Source organism: Ischnura elegans, chromosome 1 (assembly GCF_921293095.1).
Source record: "Ischnura elegans chromosome 1, ioIscEleg1.1, whole genome shotgun sequence".
Taxonomy (NCBI): Eukaryota; Metazoa; Arthropoda; class Insecta; order Odonata; family Coenagrionidae; genus Ischnura; species Ischnura elegans.
This window is the reverse complement of record NC_060246.1, coordinates 38,197,930-38,218,505: the sequence shown is the minus strand read 5'-3', so window position 1 is coordinate 38,218,505 and position 20,576 is coordinate 38,197,930. Positions and strand designations below refer to the sequence as shown.

At 40.5% G+C, this 20,576-nt stretch overlaps 1 protein-coding gene across 1 annotated transcript in view; it reads left to right on the top strand.

Moving 5' to 3' along the window:
• The window catches only part of LOC124158955, a 221,456-nt gene that overhangs the window by 183,002 nt on the left and 17,878 nt on the right, over nt 1-20,576 (top strand). Inside the window, exons 3-4 of the mRNA XM_046534396.1 lie at nt 19,163-19,224; nt 20,116-20,239. Coding sequence (XP_046390352.1) covers nt 19,163-19,224; nt 20,116-20,239 — 186 coding nt within the window. The remainder of the gene's footprint in view (nt 1-19,162; nt 19,225-20,115; nt 20,240-20,576) is intronic.

Genomic DNA, 20,576 nt, shown 5'->3' with positions numbered 1-20,576 from the left:
CGAACGAGATTTGGAATTCCAAATAATTCCTCATAACCCGACCATATTTTTTTCCTCACCTTATGCTCTAGTTTGAGCTCTCCCAATCAGTAATTCCTTCCGACTATCTTAGCGGCAGGGGGTTAGACGAGTTTTTGGAAATGGATTATTCTTGTCTATAAGATGGGGCGAATGCTCAAGGCAAAACTTCGAGTTATTCTGAACTTCGCTGTACCCGATATATTTCGCTATATTCGCTTCCACTAGGCTCGAACCCGGTGATCCAATGACGTAAATTTTCTCGGGGATTTCAATGCAGACCGGCCGAGCATTCGGGAGAGCAGGTGAGTGAGCTGCTCCAAGCCAAGAAAATGGGATCGGACGTCTCATAGGGATTAGCAAGTTCTATGGAGATTTTCTGTGCTTCAGCACGGCTGTAATAAAAAGTCTGTAAATTCTTTGTGAAGGTAGAGAAGAAAGCGGTCGAGTCGCCAAATGCATAACCGTTTTATGACCGTGTGGTGTGCATGTGGGAATCCTCTCGCATGCTGCATGATTGTGATTGATTACCCCCTACCCAAGGGCGTACCCAGGATCGTGACTAGGGGGGGGGGCAAACCATGGTCTAGGGGTGGGTAAGCCATGGTCTAGAGGGGGGCAAACCAAGTTGTGACATTAGTTTATGAGATTATTTCCTTGAAAAAATAGTTTTATTTTAGTTACTTATCTTGTACTAATACGTTTCATCTTTCGTGGGTTTAAAGAAAATTTTTTGAATGCTTTTGTTTCAATTCAGTATTTATTTTGCTTAAAGACTAATGCGAGTTTTGCTTCTAAGGGGGCAGCTGCCCCCCCCCCTGCCCCTCGCTGGGTACGCCCATGCCCCTGCCAAACACCCTGGCTCTCAGAGTATTATGTAGATCTCGATGCATTAATGCCCTTCTGTGGACGAAATTTGTGAAGGAAGAACGGTAATTAAATACAGTAGACACACCAGCGTTGGAATTTCCTTCAAATATAAATATTTTGCTTTGTAGAAAAAATGAGGTAAAAGATTCATACTTGTGGTAATGCCAAATGTTAACCATATGCCAAATATTTGTGGTAATGCCAAAAACTAAATGTTAACAAGAGCCGACTAAACATACCCTTAAAATACAAAATGATTTCGTAAATTTTCAAACAAATGATACATCCCGAAAAAGCACTCTTCAAGCGGGATAGATTCGTTGATGGTTATGAACGAATTAGATCTCTTAGTTATCGGTTGCTATAAACAACTCTCTAGGGTGAAAACACTAAAAAAAAATTCTTAAACACCCACAGAACAGAGAGCTGCGTATGTCCGTAGTCGAGGTAATTCCCGGATCGATGCTGCTGGGAGCGAGCCGAGATGCAAGAGAGAACGAAAATATCGTATGAGATGGGAGGGAGGGTGGTTGGGCGGATGGTGCTGGAGGAGGCGTCTTGTGAAGCGATGGCGTCAACACCGGCACCCGCTAAAGGGCAGCGTCTTTCAAGGTCGACCGGGGGGAGTGTGTACGGAGTGATCGAAAGGCAGGAGAGCCTCCCTAACGGGCTCCACTGCGCAGCGGACAACCCCCCAGCACATCCCGGGACGGAACGACCTTGCCCCTACCCAACAGCCTCCCTTCCTTTCCCCACTGTAGACATCACACACTCCCCTTTCTCTTCTAGTACCCGTTAGGCCTACCAAATGGTTCGATTAATCAAGAGACCGATCGATTGTGGTCGTCGTTGTCGACAGAACGTATCAACAGCTTCATTTTCGGTTGCCAGAAGTGTATTTATTTTGTAGTTTATAGAGTAATTTGTCGAGGGAAAATCAATACTTGTTATTCTGTGGATGGATGAAGGCTCAGTCAGTTAAATCTGGGTAAATGTCGAGAAACAAGTGGTCGAGTCACCACATGCATAGCTTTTTATGATCGTGCGGTGTGCATGTGGAAATCCTCTTGCATGCTGGTGATTGATCACCCCTGCCAAACACCCTAGAGGTGGCTCATAGGGTATTATGCACATGTAGATGCATTAATGCTTTTATGTGGACGAAATTTGTGGAGGAAAATAATAACTTAATGCCCTCGGAAAGGCTCGATCATTAGAATGCTTAGGTTAACGAGAATCGCAAAACACACTCTAAGCCAATGCTTTTTTGGAGTTGCGGTCTTATATTTTTTATTTTGCAGCAATTATTTTTTAAAGAGGCTCTCTCTTCATTCCTCGCCAGGAGACGCCAGAGAACAGAGGAAACTTTTGCTAGCAAAACGTACACACGATTGGAACCCCAAAGTTACCTTGATATGCAAAAACACTGTCGCGAAAACCTTCGGTTAAATATTCAACAATGGAAAACTGTACACAGTCAATGAACAGTGACAGCCAATTACATCGCGACCATCGTGACAGCATTCGAACTTTCAGTGTCAAATCTAAGGCATCGGAGTGTATCAAGTAACATTTTCATTCGTAAGTCAAGTCTTTTGAGTTCATTTTAATAGTGCTCTCAAAATAGATGCGCAGTAGCCGAAAGATGAGAACAGCTATGAAAAATCCCTTGCATTATTATTACTGTGGAAAATGGAAAAATGTATTAGTACTATTTAGATTTTATATAAACCTTGACAATTTTTTCTCATTTAAATTCGCTGTGAAATTTCCATCGTTCCATAGTCCGGTCAAAACAGCTGGTTTAGCAATAGCATTATGTAACGTTGTAGAATGCGGCAGGAAAATGAGGCATCTCCTTTCTAAGACCTTGGAAAAGTTGCTCCCAAATAAATCGGCTGTTGATGCCGCACATTCCACCCCGTTCCTTGAAACCAGGAACCTTGTATTGGCATCCCTCTGGCGACACTTCAGTCCGGAGTAGGCAAATGATAGCCTTGGGTGAATTTTAGCGAGGTAGAATTTGTGGCACTATGGCAGAAGATAACACAAAAGTGTTATTCTGAAAATTTTCGTCTGCGAAATTTTGTCATGACTGTAGACGTGTAAACATCGATGTTATCCGTGAGAAGGTGTTCAATGTGGGAGAAATAAATTGCTATTTTAGTTTTTATTAAATGATGAAATGTAGCAAAATGTTTCATATCTCATGGATAATGAATATTAAAATAATGTGGGTGCATAGAAACATATCTAGGACGTCTATAATAAGCTCACACGAACTCAATATTTTAGAATATAAATCAAGTTTCTTGCCAAGGGTTATTCAGAGGTCAACTCGTAAGATACAACGTGATGTAGAGTCAACTCGTAAGATATAACGTGATGTAGAGGAGAGATCTATCGTTCATTTGGTAACTATTCTGAATTTTCGTTCCATTCTGACATACCCGTTCCATCCCCTCTTCGCGAATAGAGGCTAACAATTCGCGTAATTGAACCTTCTAAAATCTTAACTAGTATCAAAAAATTGTGTTTTTGTACCCTCGACATAGGAAGACCCATTTATTATTTTTCTGATACCAAGGAATTTTATTGCAAAAGCTGGAAATTTAAGACATTAAAAATTTGAAAAAGTTACTATTTCTTCTATTACTTACAGAGATTAGGATAGGTGAATTTCCACTCCTCTCTCCAATAATTGGAATCTTTGATACCATATGAATGATGCGTACTAAATAGGAATCTATTTTGAATGATACCGGGACACAACCGGATTTATGTTCATATCTATTTTTAAGTCAATGTTAATATTTATACATTCTAGGGATGAATATGGATGGACACGATTGCTTGACATGTATCTTAGTTACATCTCGTTAATATTATTCCTTGCTGATAAAACTGGAGCAGTAGAATTCTATTGATAAAAAAATGAAGCTGTTCTTCTTCTGTGTAGCTGTTAGTACAAGATACAACCTGTGACTTTTCCAAGTATTTTGCCAAATAAGTTCGTCCCATTTACAGCGACGCATTTGTTGAGCTTGTATTAGAAAGTTTCCGCGATGGAGCGTATATTAGTCGCTAATACGCCTGACAATGAGAGGCGTCTTCTTCAACTTTCTTCCCCTTTATAATCCTTAACTTTTCACAGCGTCGTGCGCCCATCTCGATCGCATCAGAAGTTAGTCCCTTTTTTCCGCGCCCATTCCGCACTTTGAATGATGGGATAGCTCTGCCGCCTCGGGCGCTTGGCTTGCGTTTTTCATTGAAAGCGTGAACTGCTGCTGCCGGTAGATGCCGTGATAATGAAGGGGAAAGTTTTGCGTCGATAAAAAAATCGTTCTCGAATTGACCCGAAAGCGTGACTGGGGTTGATTCTCGTAATTGATCGTTCTCTTCTCAAGAGTGTAGCGTCTTCCTCTTCCACTGAGCCCACGCGGTTTTTTTTCAGGGCTCCCACTGCGTCGGCGTACACACGATGCGATTTCCATTCTACGTGTTTTGGTTCCCCCGAGTCCAGGCTTGAAGGTGATCTCCACTGGAGTATGAAGTGATCGTATTATTGCCGCTGGAGAATGAATCTGGGGAATCTGACAGTGTAGCTTAGCTGACTATGGCACGGTATTTAAAAATTCGGATGTTTATGAAGTACGTCGTGAAATAGATTTTTGTTATTTTAATTTCGGCTTTTTCGAAGAAAAAAGCTACTGACGTGTACATAATGAGAAATACACTTTTTTGGCTAACTCGCTGGGAATATGTCTTAATAACTATATCTCATGCATTTTTTTTCATTTCTGATGTGACTAGAGAAATGGTGTTCCCTTCATAAGAAATTTAGCTATTCTTTTTTCTATATTACTTTTGGTAAAAGATACAAGCCGTAAATTTCTCGAGTAGTTTTGCTTAATAAGTTCGTCGCCTTTACAATTACACCTTTGTAGAGCATTAAGCATTGCTCCCCTTCATCCTAAGTTATCATGAGGCTCATATTTATATTGCTAACCTCCTGCCACGGGCGACGAGTAAATGAGGGAATTGTGAGATGTAGTCAAGCGGGCTGTTAAGAGAACAATTGTTAAGGGAGAAATAGTACCGTAATGGCGGACTAAGTGCATTAACGTTTTTATGAGAGCTGCGGAAATCCAGAGAGTGGTAGTTTGGATAGTTAGATATAAAAAATAGGAAGTTATAAATGAAATTGAACGAACAGGGAGGCAAGCTTTTTTAAGTGATGCATCAGTCGAATTGAGTCTGTCCAAGATATCGAGAAGCTCAAGAGAAAATATAGGAAAGGGTGAGAAAATAGTGTCATATTCAAGCATTTAGTATACGAATAGAAGACCAATTAGGTAGTTAATCGGAAGCAGTGGCGTAACTAGGAATATGCTTTGGGGGGACGAGGGGGCTTTATATAACCCCAACTAACCACTCTCATCCCCATAACATTAATATAGATTTTAGGTTTTCTTTAACAGTAATATAGAAAAAAGAATAGCTAAATTTCTTATGAAGGGAACCCCCTCCCGCAAACGGGGAGTTCAGGAAAAATTTTGAAAAATAACATGCCTAAAAATGAATTTTACATCGTTTTGGCACTTAAAACTTAACTTAAAGCAGATGCAGTTATTATATATCATCTCCAGACAAGATTTTTAAATGATTTTTTGATTTCTCTGAGACTTTGGGAGGGGGGATTCATCCCCTCACCCCCCCCCACCCCCCGATAGTTAAGCCACTGATCGGAAGGGAAAGAGTCGACTAATGGGTTCATGAGATTACTGCAGAATCGGCACTAATAGCCGAGGTTAAACCGCAAGGAACTCGAGCTCCTGGAGAGTTAGGTTGGATGAGTCATGCGAATGATAAATGGATATCGTCGAACCATTGAAGATTATTTTCAACGACCAGCTAGTCATTGTATGTTCGCTTTGAAGCGACGCGACGATATGGACATCAGTCTCACTTCAAATGCATGCCCGTTTCCCTTAACCTTGTGTCATCTCAATGAGCAAAGCACACTTCAATTCATCCACATGGCATTCATCCCTTCATTCATTTTCATTCACGCTGTCTCACTCCTTTCGGAGGTTGTTCCCCGCTAATCTCCTCGCTCTCGATGGAGAGGCCAGCTATTCTGCCAGTTCCCTGCCTATAATGATCCTTGCCGTGTTTTCTCTTGATTATTTTTCACGCAACACTGATGTTCCAAGAATACGTCGGCATTAAACGAAACTGAAGGAAGTGATCATTCCTCTCCTTCGATTAAGCCAAAAATCTTTTCTACCGGCTGTAACCAGGAAGAGGCTCACAAAGTCCAAAGACTTCTATAGCATTTCGATATTACTGCTTCTAATTATTAAGAAATTCTATCTCAGCATCGCTTTAATAATAATTATGAAAGAATTAAAGTGAGGCTCCCTCGTTTGATTTATATCAATTTTTTTGCTTATAGATTTTCTAGAATATTTCATTTCAATTTTCTAGCATGTTATGAAATGATGCAACTTAAATCAGTTTTTCGCATTTTTTCTACTAACGAGCGTTGTCTGGGAGCCAATAGAAATTTCAATCGGAGAGAAAAAAATTTCATATTTTTGAAACCCAACTTTTTATCGGGACTCGATAGAGTACAGATAGAAGAGTACTTTTATTTTAAATTTCCATGCAAACGATATGCTCTTATTTTCCATACTGAGACTTCTGAATGAGTGTGGTAAATGTTGATAGTAGATAAAGCTGTACATTATTCAAATGAGAGATCTGTAACATTGAAAGTTAGATACTTGGTTGGCGTCCAGAATGTGGCCGATTGATATCTATTTTAGCCACAGGAGCGGTACAGAAGAACCAGCTAAAGGACGACTAATAACGACTCATTCACGCTCCGATTACAAATTGAACGCATGAGCATAAGATGTTACTAAACGGTTTTTATCGTGCTGCATCGGGGAGAATGTATGCAGAGGATTGCGTCTGTGCATGTTCGTGGGTGTAGCTATTGAGGAGAGAAAGAGGAAAGGTGAGGGGAGATTATGTGACGGCCAGATCGGAGGGGGCGATTAGCGACTGTCAGGCAAGGAGAGGCCGGAGGATAGGGGGGGAGAAATGTGTGGGAAATTGAGACGAAGACAAAGGGTGGAGGGGGAAGACTCGGTGGTGGTCTATGGTGAGGGGAGGGAGGAAAGGAGAGGCAAGTGTCAGGGGCCGAGTGACAGCAGAAGAGGTCAAGGGAGCCGTATGACGAAGGACACGCGACCAGCGCAAGAAGTTTCTCTCCCTATGTCATCCTGTGCAAGAAGCGGCTCTTCCCTCCACCCGCGCAATAGGAAAAGCCCTCTTCCCACCCGACGAGCATGTAATAGAGGTGTTGCGCAAGTCCCATAGATTAGACGGAGAATTAGAAGGGGAATTCTCTTCGTTTAAGCGAAGAGAATTGGCATTTCCACCTGTTGCTCGCTTGATTTCGGACCTCCTCCTTCATCTGTCCTTATTTCTCTCTCTCTCTCCCCCTCTCGGATTAAAGAAAAATTGAAATTTATCTCCTCAACATCGTTTTTTCTTTTTTCAACCATTAGATTGCGTGGGAATAATACGCGCTCGTCGTGGATGAGATCTCTCCTCTTGTAAATCAAGTCTTTGCTATCGTCCTCATTGCATCTCTTTTAGCTGAGGACGTGCCATTTGTCTTGATGGCCGCGCGTGAATCCGCGGAATGTGAAGGATTTTCGGGCCCTTGCCGTTTACTCAGTATGGAATATCGCTTGAGAGGTTTTGCTCAGGTAATGAGCGCTGGAAAGAGCGTTGTTTGACGCTGGAATTGGACTCCCCTTCGGCAAGAGCTGTGAACCCTAGGAATTCAAACTATTTCAACTTTGACTAACTTTTTGAAATAAAGTAAAATAGTATCAGTAGATACTCCTATTGATTTCATCCTAATTTAACTCAAATTCTTAATATCAAAGATTGGGAACATTTCATTTTGCCCTCGCCTTGGAATTTGCAAAATTCTTAATTTTAACATGTTATTTTTTAAATATTGAAGCAGTCACTTTACTATTTTCCATGAGAAAAACCGCTCAAGAAGCACCATCATTATTTGTAAAGATAATTTACAGATTTTGGCTATGCCGGGGAGGATGTATATTTTTCGGAAGCGGGATTTGATCCACGGGCTACTGGCCGTTGGTTTGAATGAGTTAAAACTTGCTGAAAATTGTATATTTAATGAAAATAGTCATCATCCATGACTACTAGTTCGTGAAAAAACAACTGCGCGTTGAAATATTGCTTTAAGCTCATTACTAAAAATGGTATAGCGCTTTATTTGCATTCACCAAAAACGGAAAACACTGTTGAAATATAATTTGATGTTACACATAAATAGTTTCTAACAAATGCTGCTCAGTATATATTCAAGGGTTTCAGTCACCAGGATTTGGCATCATTAAACGAATTAATAATTTTCTTTCGTTGGAGGAATGAATTACGTCAGCCTATTTAATTTGGTATAGATTAAAATCAAGCAGACATGTGATGGAACGATATGACATATTGCAGGTTAGAGATCAGGATGTACCAATGAAATCGTGGCAAACCGTGAATATGTATTGATTCGTAATGTCGGTAAAATTCTCCAAATAAATGCACATATGCTTTTGGAGAGTTCAAGTGCAAATTTTCGATAACTTAAAGATAATGGCTCAGCATTCGTGATGATTGGAACTTGCGCGACATGCTTCAATAAAAGGTTAATTTAGAGGAGTATCTCTTGGAAAAATCAGCACGTGACTGACGATTTAATTTGTCCGTCTTCCTTACCTCGAGTCGTTTAAATCAATGGAAAGGAGGAGAAATTTTCAATCGGCCATGCAAAACAGGAAGCGACGCGGCATCGTGCAGCAGTAGAAAGTTTCCCCAAAGCCCATTCACTTTCGTCGTCGCAGGAAAATTTTCAAATTTCAATCACTGACTCCATATCTGTCGCCCGTCTCCATTTCATTGTTTGATCATGGCCGCTGGCGAAAGTCTAAATTGATGACTGGCTATTTTAGCCGCACATGGGATGAGCTCAACTGATGAGACTGGCATGGAGACAGTAATCTCCAATTATGAATCTAGCTTGTGCTATAAAAAGAAGAAATGTCGGCTTTGATGGCGAGGCTATAAGGCGAGGCGAGGATAAGATGCTAAGTATGTTTTTAACATCAATCACGGTGCTTGGACAACAATGGCGGCGGTAGGAGGTACTTTTACATTCAATGAGAACTATTCACAGAGAGAATAATTCTGCTGCATCGAGCTATCAATGACGCTGATAGAATGAAAAGGTGTAATGGAAATGGACTTCGGATGAGGGACGATAATAAGATTATTCTGGCACTTTTAAGTAATTTAATCGTGTTGACAGGTGGTTGGATTGGTGATTTAAGTGCCGTGGTTACGTGCTCAAAGTTCAGCATATCAATGGCTAAGTTCTTACAACACTTATCTCAAAATTTGGCCGGTCTGACTTATTACTGCTAATACTGTTAATAAACAATAAAATTCAGTCAAAAAACAACTCTTTGTTTACAGATGTATGCTTCTTTTTCAGCTTTATGTATTTTTTGTTTTTAATTTCAATTAAAATTATAATCAATTAAAAAAATAAATCGTTTTTTGTTTTGCTCCCCTGAAAGTTTTCTATTTTTGAGATACGTTCTGTTAGAACTTAACCATCGATATGAAGGAGGAAAATATTTTTAGGATTGAATGTTTGTTGTGCAAGCGCGTGATAGGCCAGTTTGTTGAGCGTTAAATCGGGCGTTCAAATCTCGGGTAAAATTGTGTAGCAATTTTTTACGCCGAGAGCTCAGATATTATTAAGCTGCCAAATTGTCCTCCCCTGTGCACTCTTGAGCACTCAGTGCAGGATCAAGGAACTCTGGTTCGATTCCAGGTCATTTTGAAGAAGTGAAAGGAAAAAATGCTCTTCGCATAATAAATATCGGTTTTAAATCCATGGAAACCTCCTTTATGTCCAAGGGTGTCAAAGTGTATCCTTTGAACGTTTCTTTTTTAAAGTTCTCGGGAGAATAGATGAATATTGCTGGACTGAGGTAAGGATACTGCGTACGGACACATTCCAACCATGCTAAAAAGATTAGGTTCGTCTCTATAAGACGTGATGCCGGAATGTGTCGTTTATTTATTTATTTCAATTACCTCCGAACACAGCACAATGATGCCTTTACTTATCCCCGCCGCCACCGATGCCGATATCTTGACGGTTTTAAATTACGAGGTCATACAAAGACACCTGAAATAAATTAGTAGCCCGTTAGGTTCTTGGTAAAAATAATAACCTCACTTAATAACCTCACTTAAATACTGTTAGAATAATAACCTCACTTAAAGTATGTAACCTTCAGCAATAAAAATTATATCGCTACTCTTAGTTGTATGAGCTTCGATGCTCCTCTGCATAAAACTAGGGGGCGTACATGAATTATTATTTTCAAGGTAAAGAAAGTGAAGGAACAATTACATTTAATGGCGGCATAAAATGGCAACGGCATTCAAAAATAATCATATTGGCACTTTTGGAGGTTAATTTTTCCTCTTGGTAATTATCGCGCCGGAGTGATTTCGAGGTCTTCCACATAAATGGTACTTCTTGAAATTATGAGTAGTTGCGTTTTTCCCCTGTTTTTTAATGCGTACGATGCTTTTCGGCACCCAAGCCATCATCAGGCCTAAACGCATCATATCTGATACCAGATGAGGACTCTGTGAGCCGAAATACATCGTCCGCATTAAACAATGGGGAACATGCATGAAATTTGTTCATCATGCTAGTACCTAAGTCTCACAGAATAGACAATTTTCTCAAGAGTCCAAATATATAAGCCAAAAACGTCCTAGTATTCCAAAAACGTCATTAAATGCTTATTAAAAGTGCTCGAATATCGCTTGAAGTCACGTGACTTGAAACGCCTTCTGGCGTCATTGGATGGTACACCATTCACTTCGCAAAGAGGGTAGAGCGGTAGAGTCTTGAATGCAAGATATGCAAGTAAAAATAGCAATTATTTTCGCCAAATTTTCGCTTTAGCCCCTGCATAGACCGATTTTCTATCCACTTCCTAAGTCTATCATCAGTGGATACCGTACCGTGACGTCACGCTCCGATGGCGTCGTGTTTTCAAGTAGCCGATGAAGATTAATTTTTAAAGACTCATAACTCAGCTACAAAAACACTATTAATGTGCCAGATTTTCGGTGAGTACATTTGAGGTAGAGACCCTGTTATTATAGTACTTTTAAAAAATTTTGCATGTTGTGAAAAATTATTATTATTCCAATATGTGAAAATTCCGCAGCATCACGTCTGAATCGGTTGAAATTATTAATACTTCTCCTTATCCTGCTGCTGTAACTATCGGATACCCTTCATTTTCTCAGTATCTTCGCATGCGCTCGGCATCTCAGGTTTCGGTCAATGCTAGCATAAAGTTGCCGATCGACGCACATCATTCCATGCTCCACCTTTTTCCTCGAAAGGAAAAAGGAGGCGTGGGTGATAAGTGGAGCGTCAAACCTTGTGTTGTTGGGTGCGGCGGCGCTTTCTTGGAGGAAGCGATGGCCCATATGTTCGTCCGTCGCGGAGGCCACTCAAATCGGCTGTAATCGCACGGGTGTGCTCGTGTGTGAAGTGCGGAGATACGCCCTCTCCCTCGCCCTTAATGGCTTCTTGATGGGAGAAATTCTCCTGCGCCCGGACGAACTTTATACTACACGAGTGGGTGAGACATGGGGAAAAAACAAATTATTGTTTTTTGACGCACATCCGAAGACACCCAACAGCTTTTTCGAGTATAATTGCCGAATGATGATTGTGTGGTTTAAAAATGTCTTTGTATAAAAGGAGAACTTAATATTAGCAGTTTTCAGGCTACTGTGGTTAATCCTCTTGGGTACCTAACGTTTTTTTAAATTTCTTTCCTTGAAGGCATATTGACAATCATGTTTATTAACCGCTCTCTATTGTAGTTTTTCACTTATTTAGAATTGGTCTTGTTTTCTCTCTCGTGCATCGTTTTGCGGATCATATTGTGTTTTCAATTTACATCGCCAATTAAATTTTGTTGAAGAAGACTAGCAACGTGGTCCGACGCCATAATAATAGTGAGATCAGGAAGAGGAAATGGCAATAATAGTTTTTGATGAGGGTTAGTCTCTTCCAATTAGTATTTCTGAGCAGGGCCGCAACTAGGAATTAAGGCTAGGGGGGGTTTCAGGCGCAAATAATACTGGGGGGTATTGCATACCCGCCAGGGTAATCGGGAGGTGCGGGGGCCCTTCGCCAGAAAAATTTAAGATAAATGGTTCATAATGGTGAGTTTTACGACCTTATGAGGCATATTTTATTAATCCTCACACTATTCTATAAGTAATATTAATCCAGTTAATTAAAATAGATTTAACTTACTAGTTTCTCTGAGCTCTGGGGGAGGGGTTATCTCCCCCAACCCTCGCTGCGCCACTGTTTATGAGAGCCCTTCGTTACATCCACCCACTTACGAAGCAGGGTCTGCACCCATTGACATCAGACTCCCTTCGCATGAGTGGCACAAGGTATCCAACTGTATGTCTTTCAAAACTTAGCTGAGACAGGATCCCCATTTTCTCTGTTCGACACCAGAGTCAAACTTCAGAAAATTGACATTTTCATTTTAGAGAGTGAAAATTGGAAAGTTGCACGTCACTGATTAGAGATTATATTTGTAAAAGAGGTATAATTTTCTCCAGCCGAGAAGTTGTAAGTTTTCTTTCTAGAAGCGACTTCTTTGGCCTCTTTATAGGAAAATCAGTGTCTATCTTCATGATACCTGGCATTTTACTCGTGAAAATATATGTTATGTTTTACCGTGCGATTGATCAATACAGATACAATTCAATTAGAATGTTTCTTCCATCTTGAAGCGGTAAACCTAAGGCGGTGATATTACGGACACAGGGAACACGAAAGTCTACGATGTTCATCCTATACCTTCGAGACACGCTGAAGGAGCTATTTTTAACCAAGTTATTGCATCATTTCTCTAATCTTCTTCTTTCACCGCTTTGCGGCGCCAATTTCAAAATTCATAGGTGAAAAACTATTATACCGCCAGAGTGATGCGCTGTCGAAATTTAGTAGTATCACTGGGTTTGGAGTGTTTTCTTCGTTTAATTTGGTCTTCCCTCTCAGCTCCATGCATCTCCTGGGAGTGAATGCGTATCCATATGAAGAGGTCCTTTATCGGAATTATCCTCTCTCCCTTTTCATCACCGAAGGAAACTACGATCTCGAGATAGTTTACGAAACCTTTTCCCTACCGTGCCCAATCTAACGCCGTGAATGATGCTGTTCATCCGTGTTCTCTTTCTTTTGAAAACTTGTTATGTCTGGAGATGCCACTGTCTGGTAAACCATTTTCTGGGAGGTGAAGAAGTAAATCTATAAGATAATATTTGTTGTGATATTTCCTCATCATCTTGCGTGCAGGCAAATATATTCGATGTTTGTACATTCATTGATCGGATAATAGGCATTTTAAAACCCCTATTTGGTCAGACCTTCCTTAAGTTAGCATTCAGGTGGTCCAATAAAATTTTGTTCCTTACTCATGCTATGCGCTGGTCGCATAATTGTATTAGGTATCGAATGCTTGCTGACGTAAGTTGAGTGCTAAGTCATCTAAATTCCACAAAAAAAACAACAAGATGTAGTGGTTTTTGTTAACTGTGATTTTAATGCATGTCATACAGATGGTTGCCAATGACACTTTAATTTCGTTTTTTTGTTAACCTGTAACCGCAGTTAATGACATATTTTATTTTGACTATGCTATTAAAATATTACTTATTAAGATTCAGTTGATAGTTGATAAATTAATCTGGAGAGTATTCAAAATTCAGTAAATTTAAACTTGAATTTTGAGTCGTAACCCAGTCATGGCCAACAGGCAATGTATACATAGGTAGACAGCATCGAAGGATTCGTTCAAGGCCACGATGCATTGGCAGTAGTTCGAGGGGCAATTGAGAAGTACTGGACATCATTGTAGCTGCGGTGTTTTTTTCTAAAGGACCGTAATCAGCCTCAGGCGAGGAGAAGTTAGGTATTCCCAAGTCGCTGTCCTAAACGCATCGCTATAGCCTTGTGGCCGCGAGCATCCAAAGTACGGATTCGTAACCCATTATGTATGAACTAGGAGGAAACGCTTAGTGACCAAATCAGCCAGAGGGTCATTGCACAACTTTTTCGGACTTGTGGGTGAAATACGAGCGTTGTTTTCTTGTAGCCTAACTCATCTTCTTTTGTTATTTTGATTCTTCGACCGAGTTTCAACTTGAAGTGGCTGCTTAATCTATCAGTCATTTGATGTTTTTCAATCTGTTCTATTTTAGAGGAGATGAATTTAGTCGTCCACTTTAAGAAAAATAACCGATACCATTAGTGAAAACGTACTCTAGGCTGTAAATCTCGGCGGAAAATAATGGACTTTGTGCACTAGTCAAAGACAAAATGTAGTAATGGATACATTGCAGTCACACATATATATGCTAAATTTTACGCGAAAAGGATAACAGTCGATGCGAAAAATATAATTTGAATTAATCAGGGTTCGCATTGAGATTTGCACTTTTGGGATCCAGGTTCGGAGCCCGATCAACTTAGTTTTAGATTTCACCCTTGGTGTGCACTGATCAGGTAGGCTGTTGAAGATAATATTTTCCAGGGTTTTTATTTAGAAGAACGAAAGCATTTCAATCCGAGGAAGTACACCTAATACTGTATCTCCCACACAGTTAGGGGGGTTCCTGAAATCAGCCCCACCGCTCACTACGGCCTATCTAACAAGGTGTGTTCATTTGTACGAGGCAAATGAATACCAAAGACAACGTAATGGGAGATATTATGTGAAACTGTGATTCCAATACGGATAACTATAATTTTTTCTTCTTATCTTGACCTCGTTTAATACATGTTAAAATATTTCCCGGAGTTTAGGTCAACGTATGTTATGCAAACAAGTTATAGCCAACGTTTCCGTTTATTTAAAACCATCGTCAGGGCTATGAAAGAAAAAACATAAGAACAACATAAAATACAAAGATAACAAAGATATACTATATTTTTACATAGATAAATGTTACGATTGCGTTTTTTATACAATAATATATAAAAGAACAGAATACACAAAAATTTTGACATACCTTAACTTTGATACTTAACTTTACTTAATACGGATAACCGAAAGGAAGCTGCCTAGGAGTAGAGTACATGCGTGTAAGTTGTTTAGGATTTTCTGCATAAGGAAACTGCGACCGGTCGTGCCCCCTCAAGCGGCCCGTGACCTCTTCATGACTTCTTTCCTCCCATCCCTTGCTCGCACTCAATCCCCCTCTCACAAATACCAAGACCGCCTTCCAAGTGTGTCTCTGAAGCGCCGGAAATTCCCAAGTCGGCCGCCGCATATCCGGCTGGCTTTCGCCCCTCGCCACCTTGACCGACGCGATTGCGCTGCGCTATTTTATTTACGGTAAAGGCTGCAAAGGTCCCCACGGGTGGAAGACCGATGGAGTGGGCCTGGGTAAAAATTCAATATAGGAATAAGGTGTTCTGTTACTATCGATGATTGGAAATTGCGATACCTAATAACGGGACAATAGCTATTGTCTCTTCGGATCTGATGAATATCACTTAAGTATTAGATATAATTAATATCGTGATATGTTACCCGATAAAAATTACCTCCCAATAAAATATCACAATGCGTAGGATGATATGTCGTCATATCGGATATTTATCGTGAAGTTATTTTTAGCGGCGATTTTTTACCTGACGATAAATCTCAATACTTTATTGTAACATTATGTCGTTATTTTTATCGGGTGCGATGTTTTGTTTTTTTTTGTTTTCGAGCGATATATCACGATTTTGTTTTGCACAACCACAAATTACCAATCGTCTAAGCTCAGTATTGAATTCATGAAATATGAAAACATCGTGATATTTTCCTTTATTCCAATGCATCGCCATGAACTTCCGGAGTTATTACTGCTGAAAATGAGACGAAATGAAGGAATCTTCTAATACCTGACGCTATTCAATTAATTTACAAGGCTGCATGCCGTGGATAGCTTCCGTGGTCCGTACGACGCGGCGGCGTTCGCCGTATAAAATGTAGTTTCAGCGCCTCCTCCAAGCCGCGCCGGCGATTGTATGTGCATTGCGCGCCGTAAGGCACGCGTCAAAAATTTCGATCCTCTGACTGAGGCCTAAATAAAAAATCGAAATGAATAAAAAGCGAATAGAAAAAATGAAATTAACAAGGCTCAAACTATAAAAATATTCATCCTTAAGTATTCGCATGAAAAGTAATTGATGGTTTAATAATGAGTCCGGGGGAGAGACGAGCCTCAACAAACGCTTTGATGGGGTCTTCTCCCACGTCAAGACACCTCACCTTTCCCAAGGTGGGTGTTGTAGTGGCAGAATTATGGCACTATTCTCAATCCTTTCTTCACTCAAAAATCCCCTCTAAAAAAAGGACTACTAGCACTACTACGAATGTGTAGCAGGTGTGCGTAAACGAAAATTACTTATTTATATTTTGGTTAATTCAAATTTCAGTTTTACTGTTCAAACTTAATGTCCTATAGCCCATTCTGAATTGCAAGAAATGAATCAAAACATGTGGTAGCTTTCTCATGGTAATAATTAGTAAATGTCTCTCAAATCTAATTGAATTTTGATAAATGGTTAAATGATGAGTCCGTGGAACACACGAGCATCATTGGGTTATTTGGCGGGGTCCTTTTCCCCGCGTCAAGAGACACTTCCTCCTGGATATCAATGACTCCACTCCCCGCTGGGGGAAGGTCCTCCAACCGGGGATCCCCCCCACCGTCTTCGCGGATGCTGCCGAAGCGCCCTCCGAGAGATTCCCACTTTTTCCCTTCTCCGCCTAACGGTATCCCTCGTCCTTTTTGCTCGCACCCACACATACTCCCGCTGCTGGCGTTACCACGGAGATGGAATCTTCCCCCTCCTCCTTCCTCTTTTCACCACCACTTCTCCTCCCTCCCCTCCCACAACATCCGCCAAGATATCTCCCCAGGTTCTGTTCCCATCCTCACCGCTTTCTTCCCAGCCTGACTCCGGTTCAAAGGTCACCTTGTCTATCTTCCTCGTCCTCTTCGAGAAGCTACGCCATGCGTCCGCATGTGCTGTAGTGTTTTGCCTTCATGCATCACAACACTGTTTCTCGGCAAGATATTTCATCTCTCTCTGTTAGTTAATCTCGCTGCGGGTATCGCACGTAGATTCCGTCTATTTCCTCCAACATAGTGGTTTTTCTTCTAGAAATCTTAATGTACAGGGGCAGTTTTTTCTCAACCTCCGTTGGGTCATGATCAGAAAACGAAGTGATTCGTCAAAAATTATTTCATTGCTAAATGTTGAGCTCGCTTGTGGTGTTCTTTCGAGATAATCGCCTCGGCAATTGAGGAATTGGTCGTTTACTATACATTCTTCATGGAATGTTGCCGCCAATGACTTTCAATGAATTATGCCTTTGTCTTGAAGCTCATCGCCCGTTTGAAAATGCTTCCCTCCTAGCCAAATCTTCGTTTCAGCGTTAAGACGAAAGTCCCCCAGCGGCATTGCACGGCGGGTGATAGAAAATGTCCCATTCAAATAGCTCATGGAGCAGTTGGACTGCATCAGCGCTGAGATGACGGGCGTTGTCATGGATCAGAACACTTCCATAAGTCAGCATGTCTCTTCTTTTGTTTTGAACGGGAATGGACGTAATGTTTCTCACTCTAGCTACATTGCATTAAATATAAATTCTCTTTTATCGGCATATATGAAAATGGTTCACCTCGCTTCGCCGGAATATCTGTTTTTGTTGTACTACACTGGTCCCAGCCGTTTTGGCTCTCCAGGGAGTTTCTAATATTTTAATTTCAGGTAAGTTTTATCATGTTTATTTATAGCTTTGCAGGTGGAAATATGAAAATGGTTGTACAATGTGAGATAACTTATTTTCTTATGTTGATGATTTCGTCGTTTAGCATATTCACTGAGTGTCGTGCTTTAATTTATGCGGGACGGCAGTCTAAAAACTATAAGCAAATACTGCTTAGGCTGGTTTAAATAAACAATTCATTACCAACCAATTTCGGTGTCGATGTATAGAAAAATTTTAAGATCAATAATTTTCGTCGTGGCCTATACTTGAATTATCTCGAAAAAAAGGGCATTTCCCTTGTCAGCGTAACATCTTACGTTCCCGCATCAGTGAGAAATATTATTATTACAATTAATAATAAAAATTAAATGTAATCGTTAAACTCAGTGTACTACAAAAAAAAGTGTAATCCGATTGGACTTCTCGGAAATCTATCCATCTATATTTTTGGCCACTCAAACAGCAAAATATTTTTGGACTCGCCAATAGCTGCTAGCCATCCGTCTCGGTCCTGCATCAGCTCCGGTGTTACGTTGAGCCTTTGCACATCTTTCTCTGCTTTATCTCCTCATCGTAGTCTTGGGCGTCCATGTGCTCGTCTGCCTGGTGGAAGATTTTCTGCCACCATTTTCAGTGTGGAGCCCTACTGGTCACGTGGCCAACCCATCTTAATCTTCTGCTTTTAATTTGGGCAATGATACAGGGGGCTTATTGGAGGACACTTAATTCTCGGCTTGTCCGTATCCTCCAGGTGTCTTGGTCACACGCTAGGTAAATCACCCACTTATTTCGGAAATAGATGGTTTATTTTTTACTGAGTCACAAAATGCAGTGGACATAGTTTAGTAGTTATTGCGACTTTCTAGTCGAGTGCAGGGGAGTAGTGGCGGATCTAGGATAGGGACAAGGGAGATTGGTGGGGGGCATGGGAGAGCAGCATTAGTGGGGTCTGAACAAAACTACCATTTTATATGGTGTAAATTGGATACCCTAGGAGGGCTATTGCCTCAATACCCATAGCCCCTTTCTGGATCCACCACTGCATAGGAGGAGTGGTGGATAGAGGGCGGATGGTGGCGGCGCGCCGAAATGGGAACGCATCGTCGATGGTCCCGTTTCTGCATCCCCTGATACCTCGCGCGCGGTGTGCTCGTGGTGTGCGCGAATGTTTGTGTGTTATCGTGCGCCACTTTGAAAGTGAGACGGTCGCACTTGCCAGTCTAGACTCCACTGACCACTTTCTTCCTTCTTCTTGTTTGCAGCTCTAATTGCCGCCTTGCAAATTCAGTATGGAGCCAGGCCGTCGCTCGCCGCTGTCTCCGGGGTGAGTATCAAGCGTCTTACTTTAATTTTTTTTAGTTTGCAAGCACTTAATCAAGTTCTCAGAACTGCATTTATGCCGGTGAAATTGAGCGATTCTCCGGTTTAAAATATTTTGGTCGTTCCTTTGGGCGAAATGAAACCAAGTAGCTTTTCTTTACGATTATATTCCAAAGGAAAGCCTGCACATTCTTGGATGGAAAAATATAAAATTGTTAAGTCGGGAAATTTTTGCCTTAAAAAGTTTGTGTGAATCTCTCGTCAGTGTTCAGCTGCCTAGATTCAGAAGAGGAATTTTCTTATCTATCTCTGGTCTCCTTTTTTGTGGAGGATGAGAGGCCTCTTCGAAAAATTTTAATTAGTGAATGTTAATTGACCTCTACCACTATTTGTCTGATTATTTTTCAATTTAAGCTCACTCAACGATCCAAAGATTCGTTTGACCAGTTCTTGATCACGTTTACGAATCCGCTTTCAGTGTAATTTTTATTTAATGAAATTGATTTTCACCCTACTCGTTATTAAGGTTAAGGTTAATTTTATTTTGTTCACTTCCTAATGACCTTATGTAATGAGGCTAAATTATTCGTCTAGGCACTGCGATTCCTGTTTTTTTGTTATTTCTTTCGAAGATATTTTCATAAATTTTTCATTAATTTGCACAAATTAGGCATTTTATAATTATTATCAACTACTTAGTATTTTAAGTATCTACGTCTATATATACTCATCAAGTTGAAAAAGTGAGATGTGTTGTTTTTTCTTAATTCAATCCATTTCCTCCCTCGTAAAGTTGGAGCAAATCTATTCCTGCACCTTTGCAGCATAAATTTCCACTAGATAAGCTTAATTTTAAATTTTATCTGCTAATGAATTGGAATCAAACCTTTTACAGTACCTGGATTTTGACAACCTGCCGGAGACTAACTTCTCGTGCGAGGGGAAGGTGATCGGAGGCTATTATGCAGACATCGAGACGGCGTGCCAAATGTTTCATGTCTGCACCATCGGACAAAAAGGTGAGCTCCCGAATCGGCGTAAAATATCCCCAAGTCTCCTTAAATATCGTGCGATGTTTATATTTGTCACTCTTTTTTATATTTAAGACCAGAAAAATACCAATTTAAGGCTAACGGGGAAAAACGATGACGTGTACGCAACAGTTATTTAGCATTTTTTCATACCCATATCACTTTTATATTAAATCTAATGGTTTTTTTTGACGAATTAACTGAAGAATTTAGTCATAAACGTCGGCTATTTTCCCGTTTCTTTATTTCCATGACGGTTGTTCAGTGAAGTAAAATCTCAATATAATTTGCATGGAAACCCATCAATTCCTAGTCATTTCTGCAC